The 14,993-nt window shown below is 37.9% G+C and overlaps 1 protein-coding gene across 2 annotated transcripts in view; it reads left to right on the forward strand.

The window, feature by feature from the left end:
- Positions 1-14,993, forward strand: part of lama5 (laminin, alpha 5) — a 311,767-nt gene that overhangs the window by 294,242 nt on the left and 2,532 nt on the right. For both annotated transcript variants that reach the window (XM_037977106.1, XM_037977105.1), the window contains 9 exons: positions 3,946-4,113; positions 8,825-8,954; positions 9,032-9,186; positions 9,593-9,785; positions 11,294-11,431; positions 12,988-13,147; positions 13,232-13,362; positions 13,916-14,009; positions 14,086-14,205. In XM_037977106.1, coding sequence (XP_037833034.1) covers positions 3,946-4,113; positions 8,825-8,954; positions 9,032-9,186; positions 9,593-9,785; positions 11,294-11,431; positions 12,988-13,147; positions 13,232-13,362; positions 13,916-14,009; positions 14,086-14,205 — 1,289 coding nt within the window. The remainder of the gene's footprint in view (positions 1-3,945; positions 4,114-8,824; positions 8,955-9,031; positions 9,187-9,592; positions 9,786-11,293; positions 11,432-12,987; positions 13,148-13,231; positions 13,363-13,915; positions 14,010-14,085; positions 14,206-14,993) is intronic.

The raw sequence follows: 14,993 nt of genomic DNA on the forward strand, positions 1-14,993 counted from the left end.
CGCTCTTGCAAACGAGCTGAAAGCGTGGAGATGAAGCACTGGAGCGTGTCCGTAAAGGCGACGAACGAAGGGGAGAGATGATGAACGTCGGCAGAAGACGGAGAGATGATGGATGGCGGCCTGAAGAAAGGGCGGCAGACAAGGAGTCGGATTTCCAGGTTGAGACGACTGATACGGGAGGACTTGGTCTGGAGCTGACGGCCCGGTGAGGCGGCTGATACGGGACGACTTTGGGCTGGAGCTGACGGCCCAGGCGAGACGGGAGGCGAAGTTTGAGTGGATGAAGGACGCCCCCTGCGGCGCTCAGCTGGGGAAGTGGAGGATTTACGGTCCACTTTTCACTGACGGTAGCTGGAGGATGGGTTATCTGGCTCGAAGTTTGACTTTTGGAACGCGCGCCGACTTTCGGAAGTTCGGCCGGCAAACCATGCTGAAGTTCGGCCGGTGAATGATGCTGAAGATCGGCCGGCGAACGGATGGGGCCATGATGGAAGTCCTTTAAACGAAGGCTTGCTCGCTGATTGGATACACTGGAGGCGCGGTCGGATGCTGATGGGCTGAGATGGAGGCGCGGTCCGATGCTGATAGGCTGGAGTGGAGGTGCTCGATGCAGCGATTAGATGCAGGTGAGGCTGAAGCAGGTCTTCCAGTCTGAATTTACGCCTAGGCTTCATTAAACTCTCTGACATTCAGTTGTGTCATGTAGACAGTTTTGCACATAAACACAAAGGCTGGTAACATTAAAAAACCCCAACAACCTGCAAATAGTTTTTATCTCAATCCAGTTGAAAGTCTCTGGTGGAAATTAAAAAAAATGGTAAATGACAAGGTTCCAATTTGCAAAGTTGATCTGTCAACAGCAATAAAAGACAGTTGGAGCCAGACCGATGAAGAATACTGTTTTTCATTAGTTAGGTCTGTGCCTCAGAACTAACTAGCTCTTATAAAAGCCAAAGGTGGTGCAACAAAGAATTAATGGCAGTGTTTTTCTCATGATTCCAAAATTTTTCACTTGGAATTGAGTGGTTCCATATTTTTTTCTTTTACTTGACCGAAAAATAAAAAACAATTGTGACTGATACACAATACAATAAATATATTTTGTTCTTTTTTGAAATTTATTCTTAATGCTAGAAAGCTTGAATTTTAAAAAATGATAACTGTGGTTAATTTTTTATACAAAATTACACAATTAAAAGAACATTCTCCAAGAGTTGTGATTCCATAATTTCTATAAGAAATTGTATTCTGTTATGAGCCTCCCAACAAACCTGGATAGCGTTATCAGGGGCAAAACACCGACCTGACACGCTACAGCAACTGTGGTAAAATGACCAAGTGCTGTAATCATTCTAACCGGACGAGAACATAACTGCACTGTATGTAATTAAGTACTTTACATGTCTGCTTAGTCTAACCAGAGCTCTACTACTAGTGTCTGGAGTTCATTTCTCTTAGACTAGAAAGACAAAGAAAAACATGTTAATTATATAAATAATTATAAATACAAGCATAGGGAGCCAGTGGAGAGAAGCTTAAACTAGAGAAATATGATCTCTCCTCCTAACTCTCATTAGAACTCTAGCAGCAGCATTTTGGATCAACTGTAGACTTTTTAAAGAGTTTTTTGGACATACAGATAATAAAGAATTACAATAATCCAACCTAGATGTGATAAATTAATGGACCAACTTTTCTGCATCATTTTGAGACTAGATGTTTCTAATTTTAGTGATATTACGTAGGTAGAGACTTTCCTCCACCTACGTAACAACTTTAATGTGGGGGTTAAAAGACATGTTGTAATCAAAAATAACACCAAGGTTCTTTACATTAGAACTGAAGGACAAATTAATGCCATCCAGACAAAGTGAAAGACTGCAAAGTTTATTCCTAAAATGCTGAGGTCCAAAAACCACAACCTCTATTTTGTCACGTTATATTTCCAGTTAGCTTATATAGACTGGCAATCAGCACATGCATTGCAGTAATTATAGCAGTCTACTTTAGAGATGCCCACTTAGGGTGTGCAATATAGAAAAATATTAAGTCACAATCATTTTTTAACTGTAAAATCACAATTTTATTACAGTTTTTACATTGGTTTTGAACTGCTTATTATATAATTTTCTTTTTAATATTTTGCAAGTTACTAAACATCGCATCTGAATTGTTTCTTCTATCCAAAACAAACACTTCATATAAAACATCCAGCTTGCCCTATTTTTTTCCACATGGGTGGTTCGGGATGGTATAAATTTACCTCAGGATTACAGTTGTGAGTAATTTTATTTAATTTTTTTGATTTATGAACTACTTTCTGACAGGACATACATACACAAAATAGACAGAAGTTAGTTTGAAGCTGGTTTGATGGTTAGGCCGGGGTGAAGAGTCGATCTCACAAAGACGATGCAGTGGAATTTAATAAAGGCTCTGATTGTCGCTTATTTAATTGACTTCCTAAATTAACGTCAATGTCGACTGCCGAAATAAACTGAAAAATTTCTTAACAACAAAAATTTGGTTCAAAACAAAAAATGGGATGAAGTCAGCAATGCGGAAAGACAAAACAAACACAAAAACAAAACAAAAGCAAAGAGAGGAAAAAGTTAAAAAGAGACGAGACGAGACCAGAGGGGCGAAGAGCAGAGATGGAGGGCTTTGCGCTAGACCTTTTAAACAAAGCCGGGGGTTGGGCTTTGCATGCCGATTGTCCAATCAGAGCCGCGGTTCTCAAATGAAGGCAGGAGTTTCGATGGTCATTTAGCCAATAAGCAGTACTCTCCTCTGAGGGGCGTTTTGACATTTATGCACAAAAAAAGAAGAGAGGAGAAAACTAAACGTGAATAAATCTTAGCATTCATTATCTGCCTCCAAATTAAATTTAATTAATAAAAGGGGAAGCAGACTCGATCAGTGATTAAATTAAGTCTTCTCACATGAAGTTGATCCTGTAGAACTCAATGAATCATGGTTATTAGCATTGTAAAACACTTATATTGATACAGTGGTAACCTGACGGGTGGTACTGAGTGGGTTTTACTTACAGATGTACCATATTACGGTCAAATAACGTTAATAATGTTTTCACATGACATCTGATATGTAAATGAATGAAAGCAAAACAGAAAACATATAGACATCTAAACACATTAAAGATGAAATGTGTGACTCTTGTATTTTTTAAAAAAAGAACCTGTGGTTGCTCTTATAACTAGAAAGAAGAAAAAACAATGTTAGCACAATATCACATTTTAGCATGAGGGTTGTAGTCCAGAAACTTATTTTGAACAGATTAGAAAGTTCACATTTGATAATGTAGTCCAAACTATACTGAGCAAAGACCAGAATCCCAAAAAGGGCACTGTGGTACTTTCTTTCCAAGTCTAAAGGAATATGATCATTCCTTTGATGTCCGTAGAATGAAGGCGTTATCTGTTTCTTGAAATTAAGCAGGTTTTTGGTTGTTCTCTTCTTAGAATGAAATTTTTTTCCAAAGTGGTACACTTGACATTTTGATTTCATCTTTGGAGCCGAGAGGTCTGGGAAGGGGGTGTAACTCTTGTTTAGAGTCAACAACAGTGATTAGTTTATGGCTGTTGTATGGGTCATCTGAAGGAGAACCTCCTAGTATGTGGCTCCTTTGGGTCTGATAAGATCAACAGAGGCCTCTGGGTTTCTTCTCAAAACACTGGTGGTTTAGTTTAGGTCAAACAGTCCATTTTGGGATTAGGCTGTTAATGCAAAAATAATTCTAACTCTGACATATGACCCTACAACTGCTGCCATGCTGGCAGAAACTAAGGATGCACACAGAGCACCTACCAAAATGGCAACACAAATTCTCATCTTGTTACCATAGACTGTTCTGTGGTTAGTATCTCAGGTTCAGTGGGCCTAAATATGTCCAGATGGTTTGCTCACTGGCTGCTCGTCTGTCAGGATGCGTCTGTACATGGATGATGAACTGGAGAAAGTGAACGGTGGCAGGCAGCTTAACCCCATGGCAGCTGGAGATATTGGTCCAGAAGGAAGCACCTTCCTGGGAGGAATGCCCTACTCAAGTGTCTCCAACCTCACAGGATGTCTCAGCAATGTTTTTATAAAAAGGTAAGGAAAACCAGTGTTGAAGGAGTTTTACTTCACGATTCCACAATCATACCAGTTAATTGTTTTTTATATTATATTGCCAAAAGTATTCACTCACCTATCCAAATCATTGAGCTTAGATGTTTTAATCACTTATATGGCAACAGATGTATAAAATCAAGCACCTAGGCATACAGACTGCTTCTACAAACATTTGTGAAAGAATGGATTGCTCTCATGAGCTAAGACAATAAAGACTTACAATAGTTGAGCTTAGAAGTGATCAATGGTTGGATGAGATTTTCTTTTTTATTTATTTATTTATTTTTAATTTACATCAACAGCAATGAACCATCAACCCTCATCCCAGCACCTACCAATGACAGGCAATAAATAAATAAACTTGAAGCAAACCCAACATTTCCTGAAGATTTCATCAATATTTGTTCATTAGTTTTTATGTAATCTTGCTAACAAAGGAACAGACAGACAAAAAAAACAAAACAAGAAAGCTACCAAAAACATAACATAAAATCCTCAGTAAAGGTAAAAATAACCAAACAGTCCTGCTCATTCACAGGCAGCTCAAATGGCTGTTTTTTATGTATCTTCATGGTTGGTAGATTGTTACCAGGACACATCCAAATTCATGTTTTAATTAGATAAATCCATCATCACAATCACATCACAGTCCAGTCACTACAGTGGCAGTTCATTTGCAACTTCCATTTCTTTTTTTATATAGTGAGATTTTAGAATAAGTGAAATTTCAAAAGAAACCTAAACAAGGTTTTAATAAAGGGATCACCTGTGATTCTGACCTTTGACCCTGGGACCTAGAAATCATTAAGGATCAACCTTGACCCATGAGATGTTAGTTATGTAGTTTCACATTCCTAAGTTACATGGTTGCAGAGTTAGGGAGTTGGAGCACTAATTCTGCAACCATAAAAAAAAGCCTTGGCGGGCGATTGCAATTCAATTTGTGTTTGTATTAGTCATGTGACCACCTTCTTCCCTAATTTTCTTTATCTCCTTTTTGTAACCTAAGTGGAAAAACCATTAACCTTTGTAGGCTTCACTCCAGTTTGCGCATCGCCTGACTCCTGCTCCATCAGCTGCCTCCATACCGACCCTCTTAGAATATTACCATAACCTCAGGTGATCTTGAATGGAAGCTGACCACTGAACCTCAACAGACTGTAGGCCTTAACCTGCCTCCTTGTCATAGTCCTGTTAAGGTCTGAACAGCCTCCAGCTTCTTTACAGATCCAGTGAGGCACCTAGAACTCTGTGTGATGAGAAAGATAAAAGAAGAAATGATTTTGGGTCTGGCTATTTCATTTTAACTGTTGCAAATTGATAAATCTGATCTAAATCCAATCTGATGTTTCATCAAAATGAACCCTTACAACCTAGCAGAATTAACTTCTGACCAAATTCCAAAGTAAACTATTTACCAAAACAGTTTAAATTTTTTCAAAGGCTTGTGCAAATAAGAAATCAAAAACATTAATCCTAAAATCTAAACATTGTGTTCAAAGAATTCTTTGGTTTCAGATAAACTAATAATCACTTTTTTGACCTTGGATTATTAAAGTATTACTTATTGCTATGTTTTATCTTGATAAATATTCATTCAAAGTATATGTACATACACACACACATCAAGCCACATGACTGCGGTATTACAGAATGATCTGAATTATCTGACCTTCTGTACCTTTAACGTAGGACATAGAAAAGGATTCTAGGTCATTTCAAATAATCCAGCCTTACTGGCTAAAGTCAGCCTGATTTTTCTAGTTTAAAAAAGGACCTCTCTAATCCAGTATGTGTAAGTAGCTGCAGATTTCCAATTTAGCAGTGTTAGCCTTAGCAGTGTTAAAAATGTCAAACTTGAAGGTTTCTGAAAAAAACCTTTTTACTAGCTGTTAAAAATAAGCAAAAATAGAAATAAGGTTTTTATACCTAACCATGCCCATAAAGTGTTATTCAATAAAGATGGGGGTAAAATATGATTTACCAGCATGTGACACCTCAGCAGAGTGGGTTTGCAGTCAAATTGGTGTCTAAATTGAACCCAGATTTTAAAAAGGCAGCCACTATCACCTTCTGAGTGTAACTAGTAGTAGAAGAGGGAAGAGATGAGTATAGTAAGTCTTATAATGCTACCGGATTAGCAGAATTCAATTTTATAACCAACCATGATGAGGAAAATGTATTCTCCTTATACTGAAATTCAGATTTCTTATATTAGTTGCCCAGTAATAGTACAAGAGGTTTGGTAGTGCCATTCCAGTCAGGGTCTTTTTGCGTCTCTGTAAGACGATGGTGCAGCCTGAGTGGTTTCTTTCACCAAATAAAATCCAGAATCAGACTATTAACCTTGCAGAAAAAAATCTAAAGGGAGAAAGATTGGAGTACACTGAAATAGATTTAGGAAAACACCAATTTTGAGATTAATTTTAGTGGACACAGAAAGATTTAGGAGAGACCATTACACAATATCATGTTTAATTTGCATAAGCAAAGAGATAAAGGTTTTCTTATTGAAGAAATAGAGAAGTTGTGGTCATTGGAGCACTCAGTGCTGTGACTCCCAAACTGGAAGAGTGACTCCAACAGATCCCAGGAACAACGTCAGTGAAGAAGAGCGCAGTCCTAGGAACAGCTAGGATACTGAACAGAACCAGCAAGCTTTCAGGCCTCTGATAAAGGACCCAAGCTTGAAGTGAAATTGGAACCACTTTCCTAGGGGTGCATTTTTTACTGTCCAGGTCAGTTTCATTAGTTTGTTTTTAAAATAATTCTGCTGAACCAAAATTGAAAAGCAATGACTGATTTTCATTAATTGATTTTTCAGTAGCGCTTTATAATAACTACACTTTATTTAGCCTTATTTATTCATTAATAAATGATTAATTAACTTTGAAAACATCATTAATCAAGAATGATACATACTTAATGAGCTTTAAAGTAACACATTTATTAATGATTTACCCATAAAGACTAAGTACATCTAAGTACAGTAGTAAATCTAGCTTTCTTTTCCACCTCCCCTAAAAAATTCTCATCCAATTCTTTCCTGGTTTATTTTATTTCAGATTAAATGTTCCTGGATCTTTTGTTTGTTTATGTTGCTGCTCCAAGTTCTCTAGCTTTTTTATTTGTTTAGTGTATATTTCAAATCTAGCTTTGTTCATTATTGCTGTATAAGAAATCATCTTCCCTCGTATTACTACTTTGAAAGAATCCCATAGTATTGTTGGGTCTACTTCACCATTATAATTTCCCACTCTTTATTGAATTATTTCATCTTTTACTTCACTAATTAGTCCCTTGCTGTTTAATATTGCTTCAATAAGTCTCCATACCGTGCTTTTCCTTTTAATGTTCCAATGGACCTTAAGGTAAATTGCATTATGATCTAAGACGTGATATTCCTATCCTACACTCTTTCACTCTATTTAATTATTTCTTATTTATTAGTATATAATCAATTCTGGAGTAGACGGCATATGGTATTGAGTAGTGAGTATAATCCTGATCCGAGGGGTGAAATTTTCTCCTTTCAAGTTATTCAAATGAACTTTGTGGGGTTTTATTTCTTTAATGAAACTAAAAGGTATGTATAGACAATACACAGTGCTATGAAAAAGTATTTTCTCCCTTACAGATTTCCTTTGGTGTTGCTTTTTTGTCCCCCTCACACGTTTCAGATCGCCAAACAAATGTTAATATCAGACAAAGATAACCTAAGTAAATACAAAATACAGTCTTTAAATTACTTCATTTATTCAGGGGAAAAAAACTAACCAAAATACCTGGTTAAATGTAAAAAAGTAAATGCCAAATCAATTGACATTTTAAAAAGTTAAGTTTCATCGCCACACCCAGGCCTGATTACAGTCAGACCTACAGAATCAAGAAGTCACCTACTGTAAATAGAGCCATTATCCACAAATGGAGAAAACATAGAACAGTTTTAATTCCTGGGAATATAATCTGTGAACTGACAAGACAAAAGTAGAACTTTTTGACAGCTGTGTATCCCATTACATCTGGTGTAAACTAACAATGCATTGCAGAAAAACAACATCATGCCAATAGTCTTTTAAGTGTGACAGAAATCTGTAAGGGAGAGAATGAACGTTTTCTACCGCACTCAATAGGACTTTTTATTCTTTGGACTTTTGCTTGAGAAACGATTTCTTTAGGTGGACCTCACTGAATTTAAATTGCACTGCACAGCTGTATTACTTAGAGAAGGGGTAGGCAATCCTGGTCCTGGAGAGCCACTATCCTGCATGTTGTCCTTGTTTCCCTGCTCCAACACACCTGATTCAGTGGTTAAATTACCTCTTCATGTTCTGCAGGAGTTTGTTAATGATACACTGATTTAAATCAGGTGTGTTGGAGCAGTGAAACAAGTAAAACATGCAGGATGGTGGTTCTTCAGAATCAGGGTTGCCAACCCCTGACTTACAAGTTTTGAACAGGTGTACCAATCACTTAGATTGCTCACAGGTGGATCTTATTTAACTAATTATGTGGCTTCTGACTGTTAGGGTTTACAGCAAATAGGATGATTATATATGCACACACCACTTTTTATTTATTTTTTGTTTGTTTTCTTATTTAATTTCATTCATCTGTTACTGGAGGTTTATTACTTACAATCAAATAGACTGTATCTGGGCTTTACAACATTTTTTATTCTTTTCTGCAGCGATACCAGTCCGATGGTTCTAAATCTGATAAAGTCCAAAGAAAACATGAATGTTCCTCTCAGTTGTCCTGCAGCTAAGAAACCTCAGCAGATCATTGCTGTGCAGCCGAAACGCATTATCAAACCTAAGGTACCACACACAGAACTGGAGTACCCCTGATCTCTGGGATGTGGTCAGAAACTAAGTGTACACATTTTCTACTTTAGGGTAAGAACAAGAAGCCATCAGGATCTCGCAGTCGGAACACTAGGGAGTCGTGCCATGTGCCAGTCCCTGTCCCTGAGAGCAGAGCAACCCACTTCAGTGGCTCTGCCCACAGCTACCAGAGATACTACTTAGTGCCCGGCCTTCGCAGTTCAGTGTGAGTATCAACACTAACAGGAACCTACATCTCAGTCTTCTGATTCATTCAGCTCTACACTTTTTATTACGAATCGCACAAAGTTGTGTCTTTGTGTGTGTCCATATGCCTGTCTGTTAGCAACATATCCACTCACTTTAGAAAACACCTAAATAGCTGTAACACAGTCAGTTTTACAACTATTGTGCTAAATTTGATCTGGTAGTAGCTGAGAGTGATTCACAACACATACTCTGAGAGTGGCATGTGGCTCATTTTAGCTGCGTTTGTGTTTGTTTTAACTTTATCGACTTAGTTTCAGCTTCTTCAGGAAATTTCAGCAACATTTTTTATCATTCAATGTTGTGCTACATTTTCACAGAAAAACACATTTCTCTAGTTTAATTAAGCAATCTTTGTATTACAGGCTTCATTTCTCATTAGAGCTGAAGATCAACTCCTCTTCTGGCTGTGTGCTGTATGCTGCCAGCACGCAGCAAGGCAGAGCAGTGTTGTCGCTCAGCGTCTCAAATGGATTCTTGCGGTTGTCTTTCGACACAGGCAAGAGGAAGGTCAGCCTGCGTAGCAACAAGAAGTACAACGATGGCCGGTGGCACATGGTGAGGTCTCAGGCACACGGCACAAAGCTAAGAAAGCTGATTATCACCAGCTGCCCTGAAACAAAAAGTGCACAAATGTTTTTGCCTGTTTTACTGCCTGTTTGTTTGTTGGTACTGCAAGCAAAATATTTTATTCTCAGTAAATGGATTTCATTGAAACTCTCACTAAGTAATTATTGGATGTACATCTAAAACTGATAAACTTTTGGAGCCAACCTAATTCAAGATGGTCAACAAAGCTAATCAGCCTTACCCTACATAAAATTGTTCATAACTCAGTCAATTTTACAGATAATGAGCTAATATTTGTAATGTTTGTAGCAGTGAAACAATTGAGCAAAACAGATGCTAAAATTTGTAAAATTGATGCTTAAACTAGAAAAACAGTAGCTAAAAGTAGCAAAACAGATGCTAAATCTAAAATTATAAAGGAAGTAGCTAAAATTAAAATTAGCGCATACTCAATTCTATTCAGGTCATTTATGTAGTGCCTAATCACAATAAAAGTCGGAAACCAGCAGATTGCATTGAATCTTCACTTCATCGCAGTCTCCCATTCTGAGCAGCACATTGGCAACAGTGGAAAGGAAAAACTCCCTTTTAACAGGAAGAAACCTCCAGCAGAACCAGGCTCAGGATGAGCAGCCATCTGCTTCGACCGGCTGGGGTTAGAGAGGACAGGAAAGAGACACAGACAAACACAGAACAACTGGTCCAGGAGTAGTTTCTATTCGAAGAAAGACAAAGAAAAACACAAGTTAATGATAGAAATAATTACAGTAGAGCAAGTAAAGACAGCAGCAGAGTGAGAAAATGTGGTCAATTTGTCCTCCAGAAGTTTAAGCCTATAACGCCATAACTAAGGGATAGCTCAGGAAACCCAAGCCAACCCAAATATCGTGAGTCTTAAAATATCGCACAGCATCTTTGCTTAAAACTTTGGCCTAAACTGTTGAAGTCAACCCGATTTGTCTGTTGGCAAAGTATCTTGTAAACCACTGGACAGATTTAAATAAAACTGTTTTTGGCATCTTTTATCCTAATGTGTACAATTAAAGAGTAGAAAAGAAATAATAAATAAGTTTCAAGCTTAAAGAACAACACAGATGATTATTATTATCCATTCATTTATTTTATTTACCCACTTTTCCTTTTCTGGGTCACAGCAAGCTGGTGTCTATCTCCAGCAGTCCCTGTGAGAGAGTCAGGGTACAGGTACAGACCGTGAAAAGGTCTCTAGTCCATCACAGGGACACAAACAAGCAAGACAAATAACTATTCACACTCTCACTCAAACCTAGGGACAATTTAGAGTTACCAAATAACATACATGTTTTTGATCTGTGAGAGAAAACCGGAGTATCCGGAGTAAACCCAGAACATGTAAACTCCACACAGCAAGGCTGGGAGGCAGACCTTAGACTTTCTTTATTAATTTTATTTTTATATATGTTTTTAGAGTCTAAAATTGTATATGTTTTTTTTTTTTCATTTTGGTGTCACTGAAGGTCTTTATACGGCAAGAAGACTCGAGGATTAGTCTGATAGTGAACGGTATCAGTGCTCAGTCCCAGAGAATACCGGGTGGAACCAAGACTTGGATCGCAGGACATTTATATATCGGAGGAGTCCCTGCTGCTGTGACAGTAAATACCACTAACTGTTACTGAACAACATGTTTAGCTTCCCCTACAGCAGTGGTGTCCAATCCTGGTCCTCAAAGGCCTCGATCATGCATGTTTGTTTCCCTGCTCTTCAGCAGGTCTTCAGGTTCAGCAGAAGCCTGTTATTCACTCAGTCATTCGAACCAGGTTTGTCACAGCAGAGAAACACCTATAACATGCAGGATAAAAACCCTCCAGGACTAGGATTGGACACCACTACTGTACTAGATTGTAAGACTGCTGTTACACTATGTACAATGCAGAGCATTTATCATTTAAATGTATTTAATTTAAATTAACATTATTATTTAATGTGCAGCTACATTATTATGTGACTATAAACAAAAAATCATTTGTATTAAAAAAGGTTACTGTACAATCAGAGGAAAAAAACTAGAGAAATTGTATTTTCTGTGAAAAGTCGGTGAATGACTGCTGAAATTTGCTGAAGCAGCTGCTAAAATGATCAAAAGAGGTGCTAAAGCTAAAATAAGTATAATTTATATTTACACTAGTATACAGTAGCTAAACTTGTCAAAACAGATTAGCAAAATATTAGCTAAAAGGATCAAAACAGATGCTAAAGCTAGAATTAGCAAAACTATAGCTAAATTTAGTATAACAGTAGTTAAAGCTAAAATTCGAAAAGAAAATACTAGTAAAGCTAAAAAGGAGCACAATCCTGGTTAAAAGCTATAAGAAACAAAACAGTAGCTGAAAGTTAAAAGTAGGAAAAACTTTAGCTAAAGGTAAAAAAAAAAGCCTCATATTTTATACTGGGACATTATTTAGCAACATGTCTGGTTTTGTTCCCTTTTTGGACATCAATGTTGGATGTTTTAGTCTCCACACTTGTCTGCAGGACCCCCACCTTAACCCACAGTTTTAGGTTGTTTTTTGTTTGTACCCAAACAGGCCATTATGTTAGCAGTAAGCTAAAGTTTGCTCTCTTCATGTGAACTGATCACCAGGAACTCTCCTTTTCCACAAGTTGCAGTAACTCTGAGAAAAGTGTCCCTAGCTGTTCACGTCTGTAATCAGCCTTTTCAACTCCTATCATCATCAGACACAGTCTCTGTTCCTACAATATTTTGAATAAAAAAAGCAATTTCTGTGAAAATACAGTGTAGCTAAAAGCTAGAACTAGCACAATGTTAGCTAAAAGCTAATGTTGGCATAATATTAACCAAAAGTAGGAACAGTAACCATAACTAAAATATGCAAAAAAAATAGCTAAAAGCTGAAAATGAAGCATGTCTACTGAAGTACTGAAGTTTTTAAGGATATGAAATTCTCAATTTATTTTAATCAGAAAAAATGTTAATGAAGTTAAATATTTCATAAAGTATAAAAATTACAAAAAACAAAAGTCCTAGCTATAATGTCCTGAATGAACTGTATGTTTTGGGATATGAACAAGTAAAATAGTTGAAAGTATGTTAAAGTAGTTAGAATCCTAAAAAACACAATGAGAAAATCAGTGGTGTGATGCTGAGTATTCACACTTGTCTGATACTTAATGTGTGTTTTAATTTTAGTCCCTGGGCGTTGATGCTTTCATCGGTTGTGTCAGGGACCTGACACTGAACAGAGTCCCTGCAGGAGTCCCAGCTCACAGCCAGGGTACAGTGCCCTGCTACCAGAGTCCTCTGCTGCCTGGAGCATACTTTTCTGGACAGGGGGGACACTTGGAGACAGGTATTTAGTGTCCCTTCTCCTGTTTGATCTTAGCTGTGTTGGTGGATACTGGTCTGAGTGAGGGCCATCTCTCCCTCCTGACAGATGAGTTCCTGGTTCTGAGTCAAGATGTAGAGGTCCAGCTGGAGGTCCGACCTGTCTCTGACTCTGGGCTGCTGCTGCATGCTGGAACTTCAGCAGACCAACACCTGAGCCTAGTTCTCAGTCAAGGAGAGGTGATACAACCCTGACATACAAAATAACCACTTTAAAGGTGTTAGTATGAAAATATTTAGCACTCACCACCAAAAGGCAATATTTTTGCCCGTCTGTGTTTGTTAGCAAAATATCTCTAGAACCACTGGATGGATTTTAATGAGCCTCTCAGGTTGCCTGTAGACCTAGAGCTGATTAACTTTTGGAGACAACTCAGTTCAGGATGGCTACCACAGACAATTTGCCTCAGAAAACAAACTGCTCTAACTCAGTCAGTTTTACAGATATTGATTTAAAAAAATTTGATGTGGTAGTAGCTGAGAGTCATCCCCAACATATACTCTAAAAGTTTAAGCTCTGGATATAACATGAGATCAGTGATAATGTTATTTTCGAGGTTTGATCAAAACAGCGACAACCCCATCATTTCTCTTCATAAGATGATCTTAGTCTAAAACTGGATGAAAGGCAGCAGGTGATATGCATTTCTTCAAGAAATCCTTTAATTTATTTTTTATTTTATCTAAAAGTCCAAAATAAAATCCAAGCTCAAATTGGTGTTTGTGTTTGTAGGTGACTGTTTCAGTGAACAGTGGTAAAGGTGGGTTGTGGACCTCCCTCACTCCTGACAAGCCTCTGTGTAATGGCCTCTGGCACACAATCATAGGTGAGTTCCTTCAAAAGTCCTCTCCGCACCAGCCATGGTTCTGTTACCGAGCTGTAATGCTGAAATGTGTTTCCAGTGGTGAAGAGAAACAACGTTCTGCAGTTGCATGTGGACAAAGCCAGCAATCAGCGTGTGGGCCCCAAACAGAATCGCTCCACAAGGTCCAAATTGACTGTTTACCTTGGAGGCAAACCCAGTTAGTACACACAAGAAACACACATCTCTGTGATTAGACCGTCCTAAAGCATTTCATCCCATTTTGGCTCTTATTTTAAAACAATGAAGGGAGTCTTTAAGATGCAGAGCCTTGAAAAAGTCTTCATCCCCCTTGAACTTTCTCACATTGCACGTGTTGTGGTTGGACACAAACTTCAGAATATCTTACTGGAATTTTATGTGACTGACCAACACAAAGTAAACCTTAGGTATGAAGTGGAAGGAAAATGATGCATGGTTTTCAACATTTTTTAAAAATCTTTTTCACTTGCTTAATTTTTTACTAAACCTGAAAAGTGTGGCAAGCAATAGTATTCACATCTCTTACTATGGTTGCTCTGGATTTTAGTACAGGGAATCAATTGCCTTCAGAAGTAATAGCGTCTGTCTGCATGTAATTTAATCTCAGTATTAATACAGCTATTCTCTGAAGGTCTCAGAAGTTTGTTAGAGAACATTAATGACCAAATAGCAACACAACAACCAAAGAACACAGTAGACAGGTCAGGAATAAGGTTGCTGAGAAGTTTAAAGAAGGTTATGTTAGAAAATAATACCCAAAGTTTTGAACGTCTCACAGAGCCACTGTTCAATCATCGTCTAAAAACTGGAAAGAGTAGAGTACGGCACAACTGCAAACTTACCAAGACATGACCATTCACCTAAACTGACAGGCTGGGCACAGAGTGCATTAATCTGAGAAGCAGCCAAGAAGCCCATGGTAACTCTGGAGGAGCTGCAAAGATCCACAGCTCAGGGTGGGAAGAT

The sequence above is a fragment of the Kryptolebias marmoratus genome, linkage group LG8 (genome assembly GCF_001649575.2).
Source record: "Kryptolebias marmoratus isolate JLee-2015 linkage group LG8, ASM164957v2, whole genome shotgun sequence".
Classification (NCBI taxonomy): domain Eukaryota; kingdom Metazoa; phylum Chordata; class Actinopteri; order Cyprinodontiformes; family Rivulidae; genus Kryptolebias; species Kryptolebias marmoratus.